Consider the following 22,041-nt stretch of genomic DNA (forward strand, 5'->3'; position numbering starts at 1 on the left):
TTTAGGTGGTTGTACAGAATACCGGAAACGCTTGTTAACATTTTTCTTTCTTGTAGATTCTACACCAAATCATCCATCACAAGCAACACCCACCCAAAAGAAAACTCCCAGTTCCTCATCGCGACAAAAAGATAAAGTTAATAAAAGAAATGAGCGTGGTGAAACTCCTTTACACATGGCAGCTATACGAGGAGATGTGAAGCAAGTTAAAGAATTAATAAGTTTAGGGGCAAATGTGAATGTGAAAGATTTTGCAGGTATGACTCAAAATTCAAGACAAATATTCAGAAACTAAAATTTAAATTTTCAGAACATTATGTTTACTTCCACATACCATTATTCTTTTTGATGGAAAGAGTTTCAAAAGTGCACTACATTTATTGCACTTTTTTGGTAGCGTGTACATAAAATTCTAATATCTGTTCCAGTTTCAAATCAATAATTATTCAATTTTTTTTAATAGAAAGCATTTTATTGGTATATTGTAGGTGAATTAAGGCACCCTAGTGGCCTAATAGTTAAAGGACCCGACTGCTAACTAAAAGGTGGAATGTACTTGGAAGCTGTAGGTTTTGGATAGGTGAATTTCAGTTACATATTTTCAAAGTAGTTAGTTCATTCACAGTTCTTTCAAGAACAGTTATAAACTTGAGCTTGAGGAATTATACTCTAGTGGTGATGGCATTTTTACCTTCATTCAAATCGCACATCAGTACTTTCTTGCAATAAAGAATTCAAACAGTAAAAGTACAGAGAACAATGTAGATACTCACCTTGATTTCATATATCACACTAACTCCTAATCGCTAGTTTCTTTTATTTCCACGTAGCTATTCTTAAAACGTAGAAAGTTATCCGTTCTGGTTTCTTTGTTACCATATATTTATATATAGAGAGAGAGCATTTAGGCTTCACTTTAAAAACATGAGTGAGAGCATTTCATATATTGCTACCACTCTGTAGTTACACAACTTGCTTTTTTTTAAACCTAATATCTAACAGATATTTGTCAGTACATATATTAGGTTTATTTCATTTAATTTAATAGTTGAACAATATGGTATAAATTTCCATAGGTAATGCTATAGTGAACACCTGTGTATGAATATCTTTGTGTAGTTATGTATTTCAGTAGAAGGTAAATTACTAAATCAAAGACATGTGTATTTAAAAAACATGGTCATATTGCCTTTCAGAAGAAGCCTTTTGTCAATTTACACTACCAACAAGAATATGTGAAAGAGCAATTCTTTGCATTTCTACAATAAAACTGCATATTATCAATGTAATGTTATCTAGCCCTAGTGGCACAGTGGGTTATGAATTGGGCTGCTCACCAATAGGTCAAAAGTTCGAAACCACCAGTCAATGGGAGAAAGATCTACTCCCAGAAAGACAGTCTTAGCAACCTAGTTCTACTCTGACCTCTCAGGTAGCTATGAGTCAGAACTGGCTCAATAGCAGGGAATTCGTGCGGCCTCTTTTCTGCTTATCTCCTCCCTTTTCTGCTGTACTTTTTATTTGATAAACCAAATCCACAACCCTTGAGGCTATTTATTAAGGAGCAGATCACCTCATCTTTTTCCATAATATTATATAAAAGTATAATCATCTGAAGAAATGTAGTACAGCAAACACAAAAACGGTTTAAAAGAAAAAGGTTATTTTTTCCTCCAAGATAAGAAATTGTATCTGGGCGGTAGGATTATATACAGGAAGTGTATTTCCTCACTAATGATGATCGCTTTTGCAGTTTTTCACTGGGCATGTCACTTTTTTACTACAAAAGTAATTATAATAATACTTGGTTAACATGTTAAGCTATTTCCCTCGGTGTTCATTTCCCCCTTCTGCATTATGTTTAAGATTTAGTAGTGTCGCAGAGACAGCATGGTCTCTCTTCCTATCTCTTAGCTTCCTATAGAAGCGACACAAGATTGCGAGCATCAGAATTATGATTGTAAACAACACAGTCAGACAGAATAAAACAACCCCTGTGGCTTTCCGAGACTGGCCCCTGTGATTTCTGAGATTGTAACTCTTAACAGGGATAGAAATACTTAGTGCCAATAAAAATTATATTGTATTTAGTGAACTTTCTGTAAAATGATTGCTGTTCTTAGGTATTCAGTTTTAATAGTTTTCTTCTCACTCCTTTTTCCTTCGGTAGCAAGTGCGTGTAGGATTGATGTGCCACATATGTGCATGTATCTTTAATTAGTACAGGTGAGCCATGTTTAAATTAATATTGTCACTGTAGGTTGGACACCACTGCATGAAGCTTGCAATGTTGGATACTATGATGTTGCTAAGATACTTATAGCAGCTGGAGCAGATGTTAACACACAAGGATTAGATGATGATACTCCACTCCATGATTCTGCTAGTAGTGGGCACAGAGATGTAAGTATGATGAAAAAATCAGCAACATATATATCCTTTCTATATCTTTGAAAACAAACAAACAAACAAACATTTTGTTTCTGTGGGTCCGAAAGCCAGGCTTAGCTGGGTGCCTCTACCTGATGGTCTTCCATGTGGTTGCTATTAAGCTGCCAGCCAGGGCTGCAAATTCATCTGATGACTCAAGTGGAGGGGAGTCCACATCAAAGCTCACTCACATGGCTGTTAGCAGCCCTTGGTCCCTCATCACACAGGTCACCTCATAAGCGGGCAGTAGCTAGACCCCATGTGAAAGAGTAGAATTGCACTTGGGGTCTGGGTTTGGGACTATAAATTTTATGGTAGCAGAGCACAAATACTGCCCTCAGGGCTTGGTAGGCCAGGATGTGCTCCACTCTCTCTTCCTCTCCCTTCATTTGCTCCTGTGTGCTCTGATCAGACTTGTCCCTCTCCCTGAGCTGCAGCTTCAGTGCGGTCCTCTGAAGTGCATTCTTCTGCGGGGAGGGGGCTGTCCACTTAGTTGTTAATGGGGCCGGCCCCTCAGGCCTCTCTATGGGTTCCTTGCTTCATGCCAGTGTGTTACGTTCTCGTCTTGGAGTGCCCACTTAAAGTCTGGTCCCTCTTTCCTTGTGGAGACACAACACCCTACCCCTGTGTGGGTCAGTGCCCTGTTCCCCCAGCTACCCATTCCTTTTCCCCCCTTCTTTTTAGTTGGCTTCCATATGTATCCCTGGATTTGGTCTGGCCCCTACCATTTTACCTGGACCTCACCCCAGGAATATATACATACAGTAGCTTTTTCCTACGCCCCTTTTGCATTTTTAAGATTACCTCAGCAAACTCAAGTTGTACTTGTCCTTTGGTGCTTGGCTTACTTTAATTAGCATAATTTCCTCCAGTCCTTCCCATACGGCGATGTGCTTCATGTGTTCATCCTGTTTTTTAGGGTTGCTTAGTACTACATTGTATGTATGTACCACAGTTGTCTAATCCATTTTTCTGTTAATGGAAATTTGGGTTGTTTCCAACCCCTTGCCATTGTGAACTGTGCCGCGATGAACATGGGGGCACAGATATCTGGCTGTGATTTGTTTCTTGCCTCTTCTGGGTATATGCCCAGTAGGGGGATTGCTGGATCATATAGTAGCTCACTTTCATCTGTTTTAGTTATCGCCAAGTTGATCTCCATAATGGCTGTACGTACCTACATGTCCACCAGCAGTGGATGAGAGTTCCTATCTGTCCACATCCCCTCACACATTTGTTACTTTCTGATTTTTTTTTAATTGGGCTATATTGAGGACTATATCTCAGGTCGTTTTAATTTGCATTTATCTTATGGCTAGGGACCTGGACCATTTCCTCATATGTTTATTGGCCATTTGGGTTTCTGTGCATAAGACACTTCTGTTCAGGTCCTTTTCCCACCTCCTCAGTGGACAATTGGTTTTTTTTCTTATAAGTTAGCAGAGTATTGTAGATTTTAGTAATAAGGCCTTTGTCTGATGTGTCATTGCTAAAGATGTTTTCCCATTCTGTGGTCTCTCTTATTACTCTTTTGGAGAATTCTGGGTATTGAAATTTGTTCCTTCCTTTCTTTGTTTAGGTTTTCCAGTGGTTAGTTGATTCTGTTTATCCTGTCAAAGGACCAACTTTTAGCAGCATTAACTTTTTCCATAGTTTTTTTCTTTTCCCTCTCTTGAATCTCAGCCCTGATTTTTATTTCTTTTCTTTTGCTATCAGGTGAATTGTCCTGTTGACTCTGCTCTAATTGGTATAAGTTTTGTGCCAGCATATCAATAATAAGTCTTTCTTCCTTTTTTATGTGTGTATGTATTGCTATGAAACTTCCTCAGATGACGGTGGCCCATAAGTTTTGGTATGTCGTGTTCTCATTTCATTAGTTTCTAGAAATTTCCTAATTTCCTCTCTGATCTGGGGCAATACATACTCCTTTTGCAATAGAGAGTTATTCATCCTTAAATTGTTTGCCCTTATATTCTTCATCTGCCTTTTGTTGATTTCCCACCTTATGGCACATTTGTCAGAGAGAGAGGTCTGTATGGTATCAATGTGCTTAAATTTATGCATATCTAACTTATGCCCAGCATGTGGTCTTTCTTCGAATATGTGCCATGTGTACTTGAAAAGAATTTTAATTTTTTTTTTTGTATTTGGGTGGAAAGCTCTCTACATTTCTATTAGGTCAAATTGTCTAATTGTAGTGTTTAGATCTTTAGCCTCTTTGTTGAATGTCTTTCCCTGTGATCTGTCTTTCTCAGAGAGCGGTGTATTGAAGTCACCCACTATAATTGTTGAGTCTGTGATTTCTTTTTTCATCTTTTGGATATTCTTCTGATCGCTTGTTCAGCAAGTAAATGTTAGAATGCTTAGTGGTTCTTGGTCTATGGTTGCCTTCAGCATTATATAGTGTCCCTCCTTATCTTTTTATGGTTTGCATATTGAGATCGATTTTATCCAAGATTAGAATTGCTACTCCTGCTTTTTTTTAATTGCTGTTTGCTTTGTGTGTTTTTCTCCAGTCTTTGATTCAAAGCCTATTTTTGTCTGTAATCTTGAGATGTGTCTCCTGAAGGTAGCAGATCTAGGAGTTGCCTTTTCTAAGCCAATCTGTTAGCCTCTGTCTCTTAAGGCCTGAGTTCATTCCATAGATATTCAGGGTTATTACATCCATCTGTGAACTCTGTGATGTCATTTTATCCCTCATGTTGGGTGTTTTCCTACATCCATTTATTTTCCTTGGGTTGTTCATGTGTGTGTTTGTGGTTCATTCTTGCCTTCTTTCCATCAATGAGCCAGTGGTATCTTGGGAGCTTTTATCCCTTTGTTGCCCTCTGGGTGGAGTTGTTCTCTGTGGTGGTCTCTTACTTGTGCTTGGTGAGTGTGGTTCTTCTGCCCGTACTGGGTCAGCAAGATCTTTTGTAGTGCTGGGTTTTTTTAGCGTATTCGTTTGAGTTTTTCCTTTTCCAGGAAGACTCTCACTTCTCCATCAACCTTGATAGATAATTTGACTGGATAGCGTATACTTGGGTTTGTGTTATTTCTTTCAGTTTTCGGAATATGTTGCTCCACTCTCCTCCTCTTCATAGTGTCCACTGATAGGTCTGAGCATATTATCTGCTTGCCTTTATATGTGACTGCTTGTTTTTCCCTAACTGCTCTCATAATTTTCTCCTTTTCCTCAAAGTTGGATAGTTTAACAACTATATGTCTTGATGACTTCTTCTTGGGATTCAGTTTAGCTGGTGTTCTTGTGGCCTCATGGATGATTGGTTGCCTGGTTTCGTTCATTAAGCTGGGGAAGTTTTCCTCCAAGAATTCAATCCCTATTTGTGACATTGATTTCCTTAATGTGTTTTCTTCCGGCAATCCAATTATTCTGATGTTGTTTCTTCTCATAGCATGAGACATAGCTGAGGTTTCCTCCAGCTTCTCTGGTGGCCTTGGAGTTTTTCTCATGTTTATTCATTTCTGCTTGTGAGTCCTCTAGGTCACTGATGCGGTTCTCTGCCTCCTCCATTCCCTGGGCAAAGCCCGTGAATTTGCTATTAGTTTTTGTTATTTCACCCCTTAATTCCTGAATTTCCCTTTGGTGCATGGCCTTTATTTCCTCTATCGTTTCATCCTTTTTCTGTAATGCTTCCCTCCTATCCTATATGACTCTGAGCAGCATTCTGAAGATTTCTCTCTGTGGGAGGTCAACACCTGCCTTTTCTATGAGTGCCGTTAGGTCCAGGTCATCCTCTGGCATTGAATTTTGTTTATCTTTTCATGTTGAAGCTGTGGAAGCAGCTTCCTGGTTTTTTGTCGATTTATTGGAACTAGGTGCCATTTTCCTGGGAGTCACAGAACCCTGGTCTCTCTCTTTGGGAGGTCAGTGTGGGTGTTTCTGTAGATTTCCTATAGCCAGCTGCCTTGATGGGTTGTGTTTCACCTTTGTCCTGCTGGGGTTTCTGTCTTGAATTGGCTTATGCTTTGTGCTCCAGCCACCCTCAGCCCTCGGTAGGGGCTGTTTGAAGCTGTGCATGCTGCAGTCTGATGGAAAGTATTGGCCCGAGCACAAGGGCGCATAGTTTGGGGATGACGTGAGGATTGAGTAATCTGTTACTCGCTACGGGCACTTCTGACAGGTAGGTGGGTGGGAAGGAGGGCCCCGCTACTTCTGTTAGCACGCAGATCCATTGATCAGAGCATGGGGCGTGGAGGGGTGTTAATTTCAGAAGGCAGAATGGAGAATGCAATGGGAAAGCTCCAAAGGCTTGGGGCCATAAGCCGCAGCTGCACAAGCTTCTGCCAGACTTGTGCCTGACACCTGGGAGGCCCGGAGCATCACGGTGAAATGGGAACCTCTGGTGGGGAGAGTGTGGCCTGGCTGGTGGATCTGTGTGGAGTGCCAAGATGGGGCAGGGACCTCTGGGTTGTGAGGGTCTGGCTGGTGGATCTGCGTGGAGTGCTGAGGCAGAGCAGAAGCCCCCACCTTATGCCTGAATGGCAGGCGCCCGAAGCTCCACAGAAGAGGCATCTGGTAGGCCTGAGACCTTGGGAGTCCACAGGGAGTGCAGGCGCTGGGACTGAAGTCAGCTTCTGGTTCAGAGAAATGCTCTGGGCTGTCTCGGGGATCGACTGACAGTCTTGGCACCCTTACTTGGCCCCCAAATCTCCCCACTCACCGATCTCCACGGGACTCCGGGCGTGAGCTACTTACCTGGTCACCATCTTGCCCCTCCAACCTTTCTATCTTTTCTTGATGCATCCTGCATCATTCAGTATTTTGCCATAGTTTCTTTCAAGATTTCAAGTCAAGGTTTGAATTTTTCTTGAGTTCTTTCAGTTTAAGATATGCTGAGTGTCTGCCCTTTTGGTTTTCTAATTCTAGGTCTTTGCACATTTCATTATAATATTTGGCTTTGTCTTCTCAAGTGGCTCTTTGCAATTTTCCATTCATCTCCTTGACTTCATCCTTTCTTCTATGTGCTTTAACTGCCCTGTGATTAAGAACAAGTTTCAGAGTCTCTTCTGACATCCTTTGATCTTTTCTTTCTTTCCTCTTTTTAGTGACCTTTTGCTTTCTTCATGATTGATGGTCTTGATGTGCTCCTATAGGTCTCCTGTCATTAGTGTTCAATGCATCAAATCTGTCCTTGAAATATTCTCTAAATACAGGTGTGCTAGACTCAAGGTCGTATTTTAGCTATCATGGACTTGTTTTAATTTTCTTCACTTTTATCCTAAATTTAATGAATGCTTAATTCCAGTCAGCCCCTAGTCTGGTTTAATCTGCTAATATTGAGTTTCTCCATCTTGTCTTCCTACAGATATAGTAATTTGTGTGTAGTCGCCTTTTGTGTTGTTGAAAAAAGGTATTTGTTATGAGCAAGTCATTGGTTTTGCAAAATTGTACCATGCAATCTCCAACTTCATTTTTTTCACCAAGTCCATGTTTTCCAACTCCTTTTTCCTGTCTTTTTGCTTCCAACTTTTACATTCCAATCACCAGTAATTATCAATAGATCTTGATTGCATGTTTGATCTATTTCCAACTGGTTGCTGGTAGAAGAGGATTGGGTAATCTGTTACTTGCTATGGGCACTTCTGACAGGTAGGTGGGTGGGAAGGAGGGCCCCGCTACTTCTTTCTCCATCACCACCTTTTGTAATTGGTGCATAAATTTGAATAGTTGCAATGATTGGTGTGGTGGTGACACAATTTCATGTCAACTTGATAAAAGAATGAAGGGGCAGTGTCTAGCCTGTCAATCAGGTCACAGCCTGGTGATCACTCCTTATGGGTGTGGCTTTCTCATGAGGATTCTGGGATTTCCCTTCTTCCACCCTGGAGGCAGAACACACTCTCTCTCTTCTTGACCTTCCTGTTGACAAGTCACTTGTAGCTACGCTGATGGCAGCCAGAAACCTGGGTCCACAGGACTTTCCACCCTCTTGCCTGTGATCTTCCTACACATTCTGCATCATTGCACGTTTGTATGAGTCTAAACAGGAATTCATGGGCTAATATCAAACTTATGGACTAATACTGAACTTATGGACTTTGTGCTAGAGGTGTCTGTTGTAGATAGAGATGCAGTGTGGAGTTTTTGGCAGACCACTATTGGTGAATCACAGCATAGACTGTTGGGATTTTGAAGTAAAGTACTACCATCCTCTGAAGACAACTCCTTCCCCTTTGAAATGCAGTTGTTGCCCTATTACTTGGACTTGATGGAAACTGAACACCTCACCATGGGCCAGCAAGTCACCGTAAGGCCTGAGCTGCCCATCATAACTGGGTGTTATCTGACCCACAGAATCATAAAGTTAGACCTGTACAGCAACACTACATTATTAAATGGAAGTGGCATATACAAGATTGGTCCAAAACAGGACCTGAGAAGACAAGTAAGATGCATGAAGAAGTGGCCCAATGCCCACATTCTTCACTCCTGTCACTGTACCTTCCTTCTCCCAGTCTGCACCTGTGGCCTCCTGGGGAGTTCCTTATGGTAACTTAATTGAAGAAAATCATGCTTGGTTTACTGATGGCTCTGCATGATATGCAGGTGCCATTCGTAAGTGGACAACAGCAGCACTACAGCCCATTTCTGGGATCTCCTTAAAGGACAGTGGTGAAGGAAAATCCTCCCAATGGTCAGAACTTCGAGTAGTGCACCTGGCCGTTCAGTTTGCCTGTAAGGAAAAATGGCCAGATGTGAGATTGTATATTGATTCATGGGCTGTGACTAATGGCTTGGCTGAGGATGGTCAGGGAATTGGAAGGAACATGATTGGAAAATTGGTGATAAGGAGGTGTGGGGAAGAGGTATGTGGACAGACCTCTCTGACTGGGCCAAGTAAGGATAATCGTGTCTCATGCGAACGCTCACCAAAGGGTTACCTCTGAAGAGGAGGACTTTCACAGTCAAGTGATTAAGATGACATGCACTGTGGAGACTAGTCCTCTATTTTCCTCTGCGGCTCCTGTCACCGCCCAATGGGCACATGAACAAAGTGGACATGGTGGCAGGGATGGAGGTTATGCATGGGTGCAGCGACATAGACTTCCACTCACCAAGGCTGACTTGGCAACTGCCACTGCTGAGTGCCCCATCTGCCAGCAGCAGAAACCAACATTAAGTCCAAGATATGGGACCATCCCTCAGGGAGATCAACCAGCAACTTGGTGTGGTAGGTTGATTACTTAGGACCACTTCCATCATGGAGGGGGCAGCATTTTGTTTTTACTGGAATAGACACCTACTCTGAATATGGATTTGCCTTCCCTGCACGCAATGCTTATGCCAAAACTACCATTTGTGAACTTACATAATGCCTCATCCACTGGCATGACATCCATATAGCATTGCTTCAGATCAAGGAACTCACTTCAAGTAAATGCAGTGCAGCAATGGGCCCATGCTCATGGACTCCACCGGTCGTATCATCTTCCTCATCATCTTGAAGCAGCTGGCTTGACAGAATAGAATGGCCTCCTAAAGACACAGTTACAGTGCCAACTAGGTGGCAACAACTTGCGGGGCTGGGGCATTGTTCTCCAGGCGGCTGTATTTGCTCTAAACCAGTGGCCAATATATGGTGCTGTGTCTCCAATAGCCAGGATTCATGGGTCCAGGAACCAAGGGGTGGAAGCTGGCATGGCACCATTCAGTGTTACTCCTAGTGATCCACTTGCAGCATTTTTGCTTCCTGTCCCAGGAACCCTATGTCTTCAGGCCTGGAGGTCCTGGTCTCGAAGGAAGAAACTCTCCCATCTGGAAACACAGCACAGGTTCCACTGAACTGTCAGCTGAGAATGTGTCCTGGCCACTTTGGGATTCTCATGCCTTTGGAGCAGCTGAGAATGCCCCCTGGCCACTTTGGGCTTCTCATGCCTTTGGATCAACAGATTAGAAAGGGTGTCACTGTACTGAGTGGTGTGATTGATCCTGATTACCAAGGAGAAATTGGACTGGTGTTATATAATGGAGGTAAAGAAGAATATGTCTGGAATCCAGGAGATCCCATAGGCCGTCTCTTAGTACCATGCCCTGTGATTAAAGTAAATGATAAATTACAGCAACCTAATCCTGACAGGACATCTAATAACACAGACCCCTCAGAAATGAAGGTCTGGGCCATCACATCAGGCAAAGAACCACAGCCACCTGAGGTGCTTGCCGAGGACAAAGGTAATACAGAATGTGTTGTAGAAGAAGGTAGCTCAACCTATCAGTTACAACCACGTGATCAATTGCAAAAGCGAGGTTGTGATTGTCAAATTATTTTCTTTATATGTGCTTATTGAATATCTTTCCTTTGTTCATGTATGACATACCAGATACAATTGGATCAGTGTGTTTTCATTTATATATATGATAGATGTTTGATGTTAAGTATAATTGTGATTTCATTAATGTCTGGAAATTATATATGGCTGAAGAATTGTGTATAGGTGCCAAATTGACAAAGGGTGGATTGTGATAGGTTTATTGTGCCAACCTGGCCAGTAAACACATGTGAGATTAATAAGGTCGCAGTTTAATTGAAAGACAAAGGGATAAATAGCTCGGCGAGCCTCGCCTTGCTGTCTCTTGCTCTCTGATGATCAGAGTGTGGCTGCCTTACCTAGTTCTCTGCCTCAACTTGTGAGCTACACTACCTGTGGGACACTCAACCCGTGGACCGTGTCATGATAGTTTAAGGTCCCTTCAAGACCTGCTTTGCCACACTGCTGGTGTATACATCACTTGAGCTGGGGATTGTCAGACCCTGTCATCTGACTGACTGTTGGTGACCCACCCTGCTGTTTGCTGCTTGTGGCCAGACTGTTTGTATTGATCTACAGAAGACTCAGGTGTCTGCTTGCTTGGCTTGCACCCAGTAGCCCTTATGAGTTGTAGGGCTGCCAGTATATTATCTGTCTAACAGAAATGAGTTGAACTGAGCCTGCTGTACTGCTCTGTGGACTAATTAGCTGTTTATTTTTCATGTTGTATCTATCTATCTATCAAAAATCTTAAGTGTCCTGGTTTGGGTTTCTCTAAAGAACCCTGTCTAACAAAGACTTGATCTGAACTGGGCTGGAATGTTTTATTGATGCATAATTGCTTCTTGATATAAAGTTCTCTCATACACATATATGAGTGTCAATGAATTTGTTTCTCTTGTCAACCCAGTCTAACACAATTGGATTTCCTTGAAGGTGGATAGATATAATTATTTCACTGACAACTTTGAACTTCATGATGGATTAGCAAGATCCTGTTAATTAATGCCATGTCATTCCTCTTGATTGTGTTATTCTTCTTTATTTTGTTATTCTCGGCATAGTAAATCGTAAACGATTTTCTGATTTGAAATGGCCAATAACAGTACACTTCAGGTCACTAATGGCTAGGATATTGATCTTAATGCATTTCATTTCATTTTTGACCACATCCCAATTTTCCTAAATTCATGCTTAGCACATTCCAAGTTCTGATCATCAGACAATTTTGCAGCTGTTTTGCCTTACCTTGAGTCATGCCCCATCAACAAATGAAAATCCCAAAGACTCCACTTGCACAGTTTTTACCTGACTCATGTCTCCATAGTTGACTTCACTCTTAAAAACCAGCTCCTCTTCAGTCACATTTCAAGTACGCTCAGACCTAAAAGACCCCTCCTCCGACACTGTCTCCGACAATATTCTGTTTCCTTTGTTAGGCGTTCAGTATCTGACTATGCTTCAAAGCTATGCATAAGGTTGTGGCATTCTCCATTGCCAAATACCCATGTGAAAGAATAAGGAAGACCGAAGAAGAATTGATGCACTGGAATTGTGCTGCTGGAGAAGGATATTGAAAGTACCATGGACTACTAAAAGAACAAACCTACCTGTCTTGGAAGAAGTATATCCTGAGTGTTCCTTAGAGGCAAGGTTGGCACGACTGCACCTTACATAGTGTAAACATATTGTCAGGAGAGACCAGTCTCTGGAGAAGGAGGACATCATGCTTGGCAAGGTGGAGAGGCAGTGAGGAAAGGGAAACCCTCCACGAGATGGATTGACACCATGGCTGCAACAATGGATCAGACATAAGAACAATTGCCAGGATGGTGCAGGACCACGTAATAGTTCGTTCTTTTGTGCATAGGGTTGCTATGGGTCAGACACGATGGGATGGCACCCAGCAACGACAGCAACAACATTGTTACAAGGAAGAACAAAGAAGAAACGTGTTTTATATACCAACAGACTACACTGACTGTTGGTGACCCTGGTAGACACTGGTAGTGTCTACAAGGAGGCCAGGATGTTTGTGGAAACAGAGAAAGGGTAGAATGGGGAGGTGGGGGTACAAAAAAATGCAGGGGTTAACAGGATACATTGTTGATTTCATTTCTCGAGATGAACTATGTAATATACATGTTCCTCAAACTTAAATAGTGGTTTGAGTGGCTTGGAAAAGAGGAGGCAAAGTAAAATTGAAATGGGTTTGGTGAACAAATAAGTTCATCTGAAACAAAATACTTTTTTCTTTAATGGTGAATGCGCTTACCATTTGTTTATTATTATTCACATGAGGGCCCTGAAGTTTAAGTTCTATTGGTTTAAAGTAAATTCTTCTTGAGTAATGATTATTTAAATTTCTGAGAGATTAAACGAGAATTAGATTAACATTAGTTAGATTAACTTTAGACAGAAGGGGAGAAATATTTCCTTTGAGGCTTTCTCTAAAAACTGTATTTCAAGAGGCCAAGGACCCTATTAATCCTTTGCATTGGTTTATCTGCCGAACTTTAAATAGGGCCTGTTAATAATTTTTTTTTAATTCACTTCCATCCATTTGAGGCAGACTCTTAGCGACTCCAAAAGACGATGTAAAACTGTTCCTGTGAGCTTCCAAGACTGTAACTCTTTACTGGAGTAGAAAGCCTTGTCTTTCTCCTGTGGAGCTGCTGGTAGTTTCAAACCGCTAACCTTTCAGATTGAGCCTAGTGTGCAACCACTACACCACCACAACTCCTTAGGATTTGTTAATAGGTACTCAATAAATAGTGAGTTTGTGACCAAACAGGAAAACAAGGAATTTTAAGTACTAAAATGACTGTTTAAAAATTGGGAAGAGAATTTCTCATAGGTAAGGTTATCAGATGGGTTGTCAGTGAGAATGGACTTTAAAGACAGTAATGATATAGAGTAGAAACTGAAGGGGAAATGCAGAGTAAATGAGCCAGGTGGACATTACAATAAAGAACAGGATGGGTGGGGTGGTAGAGCTGACCTCCTCTGATTTCTCCATTTACCACAAAGCAGGGGTCAGACATGCCTCCATACTCCATCCTTCTCTATCTACTCTAAGACTAACTGTTCCTCCCACCGCACTCTGTTCCTGGGCTGGGCTCAATAATTCATTATAGTGGCCCCACAGAACTCAGACAATATCCACAACTATGGGAGTTGATTAGGGGATAAATTGTGAGCCTGGTGCAGGACCAGACAGTTCTGTTATGCATAGGGTCACTATAGGCTGACACCAACTCGATGGCACCTAACATGGACATTAGGGAAGTTAATAGATTACCACAACTCAGGATCCCTAATTGTAAGTCTTCAGTCATTGGTCCACAATACATCACCTCAGCCGGCCAAGACTCTCTGCTCCTTAAGCTCTCAGCCATGTGATCTCTTGGTCCCTGCTTTTGTGCACTAGGAAGATGGTCTGTCATTCTGTTTCATAGTCTCATAGTCTCAGCCTTGCTCTGTTTGCTCTGACCCATAGTCTCCTTGCCACAGTCTCAGGTGTGTTTGGTCTTGACCTCCGCCACTTTAGAGATCTAGAATGTGCTTTGTCAGCGGTGCTAGGCTTTCTCTCTCTGCAGCTGCTTCAAAAGTGGCTCATCCTTATAGCCAGGGGATAGTAATAAACTGACCAACCCCTCTGTTAATACCATGTTTCCCCCAAAAGTAAGACATCCCCCGAAAATAAGATGTACTTACAGTTTTGCCTCTCGCTGAAATATAAGGCATCCCCCCCGAAAATAAGGCCTCCCCATAATAAGCCCCCCCCCCCCGAAGCTACCGTAACTCTGGACTCTGGACCGTAGCGGCGGGCGCCACCACGCAGGTCACTGTTGGCCACAGCACAACCAGAGCAGACAAGAAATGCAAGGTCTCTTTTAATCAGAGAGCCCACGCAGCCACCAGGACAAGCTGCTGCCTGCTGCTCACTCTGCCCTGACGGAGTCTGGCTGACTCACAATTAGACAGTGAGTCGCGTGGGGCAGGAATAACAAGAAATTCTTGATACTGTAGGATTCAGTTTGTCTGGTTATGCTGGTTTGTGATGACAACTACTACCGTACCGTATACAGGTAATAAATTTCCTTTTTTGTTGTTCAACAATAATTGTGTACCGTATTCTTCTTCATGGAAAAATAAAACATCCCTGAAAATAAGACCTAGAGCACTTTGGGGAGCAAAAATTAATGTAAGACACTGTCTTATTTTCGGGGAAACGGTATTATACATACCCTGTTTGCATGGCAATCATTTGGTGGGAGTTAGAAACTTGGGGAGAAGAGCCATTAAGAAATTTCACTCCATCACAGATATTATGAGTTGCCAAGAGACTGGTTGAAATAGACTAAATCTTCATAACTATTTAAACATTGCAGATAGTGAAACTATTACTCCGTCACGGTGGAAACCCATTTCAAGCTAACAAACATGGGGAGCGTCCAGTGGATGTAGCAGAAACCGAGGAGCTGGAATTGCTGCTGAAGAGAGAAGTGCCTGTGTCTGATGGTGAGGAGACTTACACAGGTTGGTTTCAGGTAATCTGTAGTCGGCAGTTTCTTTGACATGATGTGTAGTAACATCTGCTTTGTTTATAATATATGAAAAGGTCTTGAGTACCTTAAAAATGCTATGACAACTGATGAGCTTACTACCTAGGTATTTGCTACATAATACCATTTGTAAAGAGTCAGTGTCATGGTGTCATTGCCGTAGTTCCCGATCCCCACCCCACTGCAAACAATGTAACCCTTTATTTCATTCAGTCCCACTGCAGAACTGTTCCCCAGGCATAGCTACTATGACTTCTACTGCGGCTTCATTCTGGGTAATAAAGTGACTCATCAAAATCCTCCATGTCTTTTCTAGCATGAATGCCTCTTCTATGCATTTTTACTTTGGGGGATAAGTAATTGGACTCTACAATGGTACAAAATAGGAGAAATTTCTTTAGAAATACAAGTTTTGAAAGGAAGGATCCAAAATAAAATTTCAGAAAACATTTTGACATAACTCAGTTGAAAAACAATAAAATATAACAGGAAAAAAAGTTCCACATATTGAAAATCTTCAGTATACAGACTGAAAGAGCTCACCATATATCAGTCAAAAACCATATCTTTGTGAAATCTTAAAGAATTTTTACAAGCAATTAGGTAATACAGGTAGCCCCAACTTACAGTGGAATTCTGTTATGACAGTTCTTGTCAGTTCTGACGTAAGTTTAATACCTCATGTTTTATTTTCCCTGCCCCTCCCATTTTTATTGATATTGCCTCATAGCATCTTTATAAATCCAGAGAACATAACATTAACACATTGCACATGGCAACTATACAAGGGGTTACACACACAAGTAAAACCAGAATTTTTTTCAAAGCTATGTGTCAAAATTTTTTTTACAAAACAACCTTATTACCTTCAAAGTACTCTTCATCACACTTAATACATTTGTCAAATCTGCAGTTCCATTCTTGGAAACATTTTTCAAACTCATTTGTTGAGATGGCTGATAGCACCTTCCTTGTTTTATTCTTCACCTCTTCTACATCATCAAATCATTGTCCTTTCATGTTCCTCTTCATTCGAGGAAACAAAAAGAAGTCTCACGTAGTGAGGTCAGGGGAGCAAGGTGCATAGAGGCATGCTGTTTTTTGCCAAAAACTGGTGCAATGAGATAGATGCATGAGCAGATGCATTGCCTTGGTGGCAAAACCAGTCCCCCTCTGCCACAAATCAGGTCTTTTGTGTCGCACACGGTTATGCTGCCTTTTCATAACCTCTGAATAGAAAGCTTGATTAACAGTCTCACCTGGTAGAACGAACTCCAAATGCACTAGGAGTTGACATTTTCATCCGCTCTGGATGTCCAAAACAAGGTTTGTCATCAGTTGACAGTTGACCTCTTTTGAAATGAGAAAATCACTTATATACTTGAGTTTTTCCCATAGCACTGCCCTTGTAAGTTGTGTGCAATATCACAACAGTTTCTGTGGCATTTTTCCTGAGGAGGAAACAGAATTTCACAACTGCACATGGTTCTCCTAAATGGGCCATCACAAAAACAAGGTTTGAGCAAAACTCCTTTTATGAAAAAAATTCACTGTGACCAAAGACAACCTTCCCAGGCTATGCCACTGGGGGCATTAACTTAAAACGAGTTGCTTGATGATCACCTAGCGGGAAAAATGTAGAAAAAGGCATACTACCAGCAGAACATTTTCCCTTTTCTTTTTTTTTGAGGTAGGGTTGAAGTACCCCGTCATATGCACTTCATATTAACTTTAAGTTGCTTTACATCCGTGGTTCTCCACCTGTGGGTCGCGACTCATTGGGCGTCTAACAACCCTTTCATAGGGGTCGCCCGATTCATAAGAGTAGCAAAACTACAGTTATGAAGTAGCAATGGAAATCATTTTATGCTTGGGGGTCACCACAACATAAGGAACTGTATTAAAGGTTCATGGCATTAGGAAGGTCGAGAACCACTGCTTTAGAAAATCAGACACTCTTAAATACAAATCATCCTAACTCTAGTACATTTTAAGTCAAAACCACCTGTTCTGCTTTTATATTACATATAAGGGAATAAAAATCAAGTCAACTTATTTAATATCAGCCATTGCAAAATGCTACTGAATAAAATAAAAGGTTTTTTATAATATAACTAAATTATGTTTCACATGGACAGGAAGGAATATACCTTCTAAATATCACATTCTTATTACCTTGATGGACAATAATTAAGTATATATGTACCAACTAATTTAAAAATAATGTCAAGGTATGTACAGAGTAAGGAAATCATAGAATAAAAAATGTTTGGCGGTGAAGAAATTTTTTTTTTAAGAAATCATTTTATTGGGGGCTCATACAATTCTTATCACAAACCATACATACATCCATTGTGTCAAGCACATTTGTACATTTCTTGCTATCATTCTCAAAACATTTTCCTTCTACTTGAGGCCTTGGTAACAGCTCCACATTTTTCCCCTCCCTCCTCCACCCTCCCTCCCTCATGAACCCTTGATAATTTATAAATTATTGTTATTTCTCCATGTCTTACACTGTCCAGTGTCGCCTTTCACCCACTTTTCTGTCATCTGTGCCCCACTGAGGAAGTTATGTAAATCATTGTGATCAATTCCCTCTCTCCCCACACCTTACCCTTACCCTCCAGGTATCTCTACTGTCATTATTGGTCCTAAGGGGTCCCTGTGTTTCCATCTCTGATCAATACCACTGTACATCCTCTGGTCTAGGTGGATTTGTAAGGTAGAATTGGGATCATGATAATGGAGGTAAGGAAACATTAATGCACTGGAGGAAAGTTGTATGTTTCATCGGTGCTATACTGCACCCTGACTGACTCAGTTCCTCCCCACGACCCTTCTGTAAGGGGATGTCCCATTGCCTACAGATGGGCTTTGGTTCTCCACTTCTGCACTCCTCCTCATTCTCAATGATAGGATTTTTTTGTTCTTTAATGCCTGATCCCCAATCTTTTCAACACCTTGTGATCACACAGCCTGGTGTGCTTCTTCCATGTGGATTTTGTTGCTTATCAGCTACATGGCCACTTGTTTATCTTCAAGCCTGTAAGACGCCAGATGCTATTTCTTTTGATAGCTGGGCACCATCAGCTTTCTTTACTACATTTGCTTATGTACCCATTTTGTCTTCTGCAATCGTGTCCAAAACGTGAGCATCATGGAATGCCAGATTAATAGAACAAAATATTCTTGCATTGAGGGAGTACTTTAGTGGAGGCCCAATGTCCATCTGCTACCTTAAAACTAAACCTATAAATATATGCACATAAATCTATTTCCCCATCATCACATATAAGTATATTTACATATGTATATGCCTGTATTTAGACGTCTATAAATGCCCTTTGCCTCCTAGTTCCTTCCTCTATTTCCTTTTCCTTTCCTCTTGTCCCACTATCATGTTCAGCCTTCATTTGGGTTTCAGTAATTCCTCTGTTACATTGCCCTTGAATAAGCCCTACCAGGCCTCTTACACCCTCCTTGCCATTGATTTTAGATCATTTGTTGTTCCCTTCTCCTTGGGGTTGGTTGTTTATCCCGTTTATCTTATCTAGATGGACATGCAGAGGTAATATTATGCACAAAAACAAGACAGACCAAAACAAAGCAACCAAAGAAAACAAAACAACAACAACAAAAAACAATGATTGAAAAAAGTCTGCAAATAGTTTCAAGTCTGTTTGTTGACCTTTAGGAGTGTTTTCCAGTCGAGTCTAATGGGATGCCATGCCCTGGCCCAAAGTTTATTTTTAGTATTCCCTGGGGACTTCCTTGCTCTGTTCCCCTTGCTGTTGTTGCACACGCTTAGTGGTTCACCTCAGTGTGGTGGTAGTGTTAGATCGGGTGCAGTTCCCTCACTGTGTCACCAGCGCTTTCCCCCTTAGTGCTTTTGGTCAGTGAAGGGCTTCGAATCTCATAGTGAGGCCGACCCTATGGTCCTCTCTCTGCTTTAGCTGCTTTGAGTGGGAATATCGTCCTCAGGGCTTGGTGGACCAGGATGTGTTCCACTCTCTCTTCCTCTCCCTTCATCTGCTCCTGTGTGCTCTTATGAGACATGTCCCTCTCCCTGAGCTCTGGCTTCAGTGCTGTCCTCTTAAGTGAATTCTTCGGCAGGGAGGGGTGCTGTCCATGTAGTTGGGATTGGGACCAGCCCCTCAGACCTCTCCATTGGTTCCCTTCTTCATGCCAGTATGTTGCACCAGGTTGAAGTCTGGCCCCTCTTTCCCTGTAGAGAGATAAACAAGACCCTCTCCTTGGGTGGGTTAGTGCCCTGTTCCCCCACTACCCATTTCTATCTTTTTTTTTTTCCTTCTTTTTTTCCTCCTCCTTTTTAGTTGGCTAACATTTGTACCCCTGGATTTGGTCTGGCCCCTGCCATACTACCTGGACCTCACTCTAGGAATGTTCGTATACTGTAGCTTTTTCCCTATGCCTGTTTTGCTTCTTTTTTTTTTTTTAAGTTTACCTCAGCAGACTCATGTTGTACTTGTCCTTTTGTGCTTGGCTTACTTCACAAAGCATAATTTTCTCCAGTTCTTCCCATGTGGCGATGTGCTTTACGTGTTCCATCACTGCTTTTTAGAGATGCATAGTACTCCATTGTATGTATGTTCCACAGTTGTGTAATCCATTCGTCTGTTGATGGAAATTTGCACTGTTTCAAACTCCTTGCAGTTGTGAACTGTGCCATGATGAACATTGGAGCCTAGATGTCTGGCTATGGATTGTTTCTTGCCTCTTCTGGGTATAAGTCCAGTAGGGGTATTGCTGGGTCGTATGGTAGCTCAATTTCCATCTGTTTTAGATATCACCAAATCAATTTCAATAGTGGCTGTGCATGCCTACAGGTACACCAGCAGTGGATGAGAGTTCCTATCTCACCACAGCCCCTCCAACACTTGCTGCTTTCTGATTTTTTGAATTGGCTATCTTTGAGGGTGTTAGTTGGTATCTCATAATTGTTTTAATTTTCATTTCTCTCATAGCTAATGATTGGGGACATTTTCTCATGTTAATTGGCCATTTGGATTTCTACCCTTGTGAAACTTCTGTTTTGGTCCTTTAGCCACCTCCTCAGTGGGCAATTAGTTTTTTTCTTTTTGGAAGGTAGTAGAGTATTTTAGAGTTTAATGATAAGGCCTGTGTCTGCTGTGTCATTGCTGAAGATGTTTTCCCAGTCCAAGGACTTCTTATTACTCCCTTGGTGAAATTCTTTTGATGTACACAGGTGTTTTATCTTCATTATATCCCACTTGTCAATTTGTAACTCATCTGTATTTGTGGACTTCCCTGTTTCTGATAGCCTATGTATTCCCTGCACCAAAGGTCTCAGATTTGTCCAATTCCCTCATTGATGGCCCTAATAGTTTAAGGTTTTACCTCAAGATTTGTGATCCACCTTAAGTTTTTTCTTGTGCATGGAGTGAGATAAAGGTCTTGCTTCATTTTTCTGCAGATCTATAACCATTTTTTCCATCACCACTTATTGAAGAGGGCGTATGCTTCCCATTTGTTATTTTTAGGGCCCTTATCGAAGAGCAGTTGTCTGTATGTTGATGATTTTATTTCTGGGCTTTTAGTTCATTTCCATTGGTCTGAGTATCTGTCATTATACCAACAGCATGCGGTTTTGACAACTGTGGCTGTATAATATGTGCTAAAGTCAGGTAAAGCAAACACTCACACTGTGTCCTTTTTCTTGAAGAGTTCTCTGCTAATTCTGGGCTTCTTCCCTCTCCTTATGAAGTTGGTAATCAGTGTTTCCATTTCTTTGAAGAAAGATGAGAGTAATTGTGTTGGAATTTCATTAATCTTATAGAGTGCCTTGGGCACAACTGATACCTTTACTATATTGAGCCTTCCAATCCATGAGCATGAGATTTTCTTCCATTTGTTGAGGTCATCTTGGTTTCTTATAATGATGTTCTGTAGTTTTCCTCATACAAATCTTTAGGGTTTTTTAGTCAGATATATCCCTAGATACTTCACTTTGTGCTTAGCTACTGTGAGGGGTACCACATTTTTTATCCCCTCTTCTGTGGTCTTATCCGGTGTGTATAGCAGTACGACAGACTTCTGTTTGTTGATCTTGTATCCCGCCACTCTGCCATATTCCTCGATTGCTTCCAGTACTCCCCTTGTGGAGCTTTGGGATATTCCATATATAAAATCATATTATCTGCCAATAACGATAGTTTTACCTCTTTCTTCCCCAGGTGAATACCTTTGATGTCTTCTCTTTGCCTTATCCTGTTAGCTAAGACCTGCCAGTACGATGTTAAGTAACAGCGGGAACAAGGGGCATCCTTGTCTGGTCCCCTTTTTCAGTGGGATTATGTTAGTCTTTTCTCTATTGACTGCCATGTTGTCTATTGGTTTTTCATATATGGCTTGCATTATACTGAGGAATTTCCCTTTCATTCCTGTCTTTTCCAGTGTCTTAAACAGGAATTGGTTTTGGATGTTGTTGAATGTTTTTTCCGCATCTATCGATATTATCATGTGGTTCTTAATAGTTTTTCATGTCAATGTGATGAATGATAACTAATGGTCTTTTATATGTTGAACCATCCCTGCATCCCTGGTATGAATCCCACTTGGTCATGGTAAATTATTTGTTTTATATACTTTTGTATTCTATTGTTCAGCAGTTTGTTAACAATTTTTGCATCGATGATCATTAAGGATATTGGTCTGTTCTCGATTCTTGTGGGATCCTTGCCCGGTTTCGAGCATACTAGAGTTATACTAGCTTCATAGAAGGAGTTCGGGAGTTTGCTGTCTTTTT

At 41.3% G+C, this 22,041-nt stretch overlaps 1 protein-coding gene across 2 annotated transcripts in view; it reads left to right on the forward strand.

Annotated features, from left to right (window-relative positions):
- Nucleotides 1-22,041, forward strand: part of ANKRD12 (ankyrin repeat domain 12) — a 116,864-nt gene that overhangs the window by 27,737 nt on the left and 67,086 nt on the right. For both annotated transcript variants that reach the window (XM_004714065.4, XM_030885304.2), the window contains 3 exons: nucleotides 57-257; nucleotides 2,261-2,403; nucleotides 15,078-15,225. In XM_004714065.4, the coding sequence (XP_004714122.1) occupies nucleotides 57-257; nucleotides 2,261-2,403; nucleotides 15,078-15,225 (492 nt within the window). The remainder of the gene's footprint in view (nucleotides 1-56; nucleotides 258-2,260; nucleotides 2,404-15,077; nucleotides 15,226-22,041) is intronic.

Source organism: Echinops telfairi, unplaced genomic scaffold (assembly GCF_000313985.2).
Source record: "Echinops telfairi isolate 266 unplaced genomic scaffold, ASM31398v2 ScPeMD7_24;HRSCAF=84, whole genome shotgun sequence".
Lineage (NCBI taxonomy): Eukaryota > Metazoa > Chordata > Mammalia > Afrosoricida > Tenrecidae > Echinops > Echinops telfairi.